This window comes from Eimeria mitis, genomic scaffold (assembly GCF_000499745.2).
Source record: "Eimeria mitis Houghton genomic scaffold, Emh_scaff501, whole genome shotgun sequence".
In the NCBI taxonomy this organism is placed as follows: domain Eukaryota; phylum Apicomplexa; class Conoidasida; order Eucoccidiorida; family Eimeriidae; genus Eimeria; species Eimeria mitis.
Genome location: NW_013573310.1, coordinates 1,799 through 2,036, shown reverse-complemented (window position 1 = coordinate 2,036; position 238 = coordinate 1,799). Strand labels below are relative to the sequence as shown.

The following is a 238-nucleotide window of genomic DNA, read 5'->3' as shown; positions in this document are numbered from 1 at the left end:
TCGCCTATCCGAATCTTCAGCCTGTCTTCTACGCCTGGAGTTTAGGGTTTAGGGTTTAGGGTTTAGGGTTTAGGGTTTAGGGTTTAGTGAAAGAAGAAGGAAGGATGCAGGGGGGCCAAACCCTCGGCGGCTATCGCTCCCGCGGGTCACCTCAGTGCTCATTAGGGTTTAGGGTTTAGGGTTTAGGGTTTATACGGTGGTTTTCTTTCTTTGAGTTTGTTGATATATTTTACTTTTT

The 238-nt window shown here is 46.6% G+C and overlaps 1 protein-coding gene across 1 annotated transcript in view; it reads right to left on the bottom strand.

Annotated features, from left to right (window-relative positions):
- Window positions 1–162, bottom strand: part of EMH_0014400 (uncharacterized protein) — a gene marked incomplete at both ends in the record, with an annotated part of 1,568 nt that extends 1,406 nt beyond the window's left edge. Inside the window, one exon of the mRNA XM_013500106.1 lies at window positions 151–162. Within this exon, the coding sequence (XP_013355560.1) occupies window positions 151–162 (12 nt within the window). The remainder of the gene's footprint in view (window positions 1–150) is intronic.
- Between the last annotated feature and the right edge of the window lie 76 nt (window positions 163–238).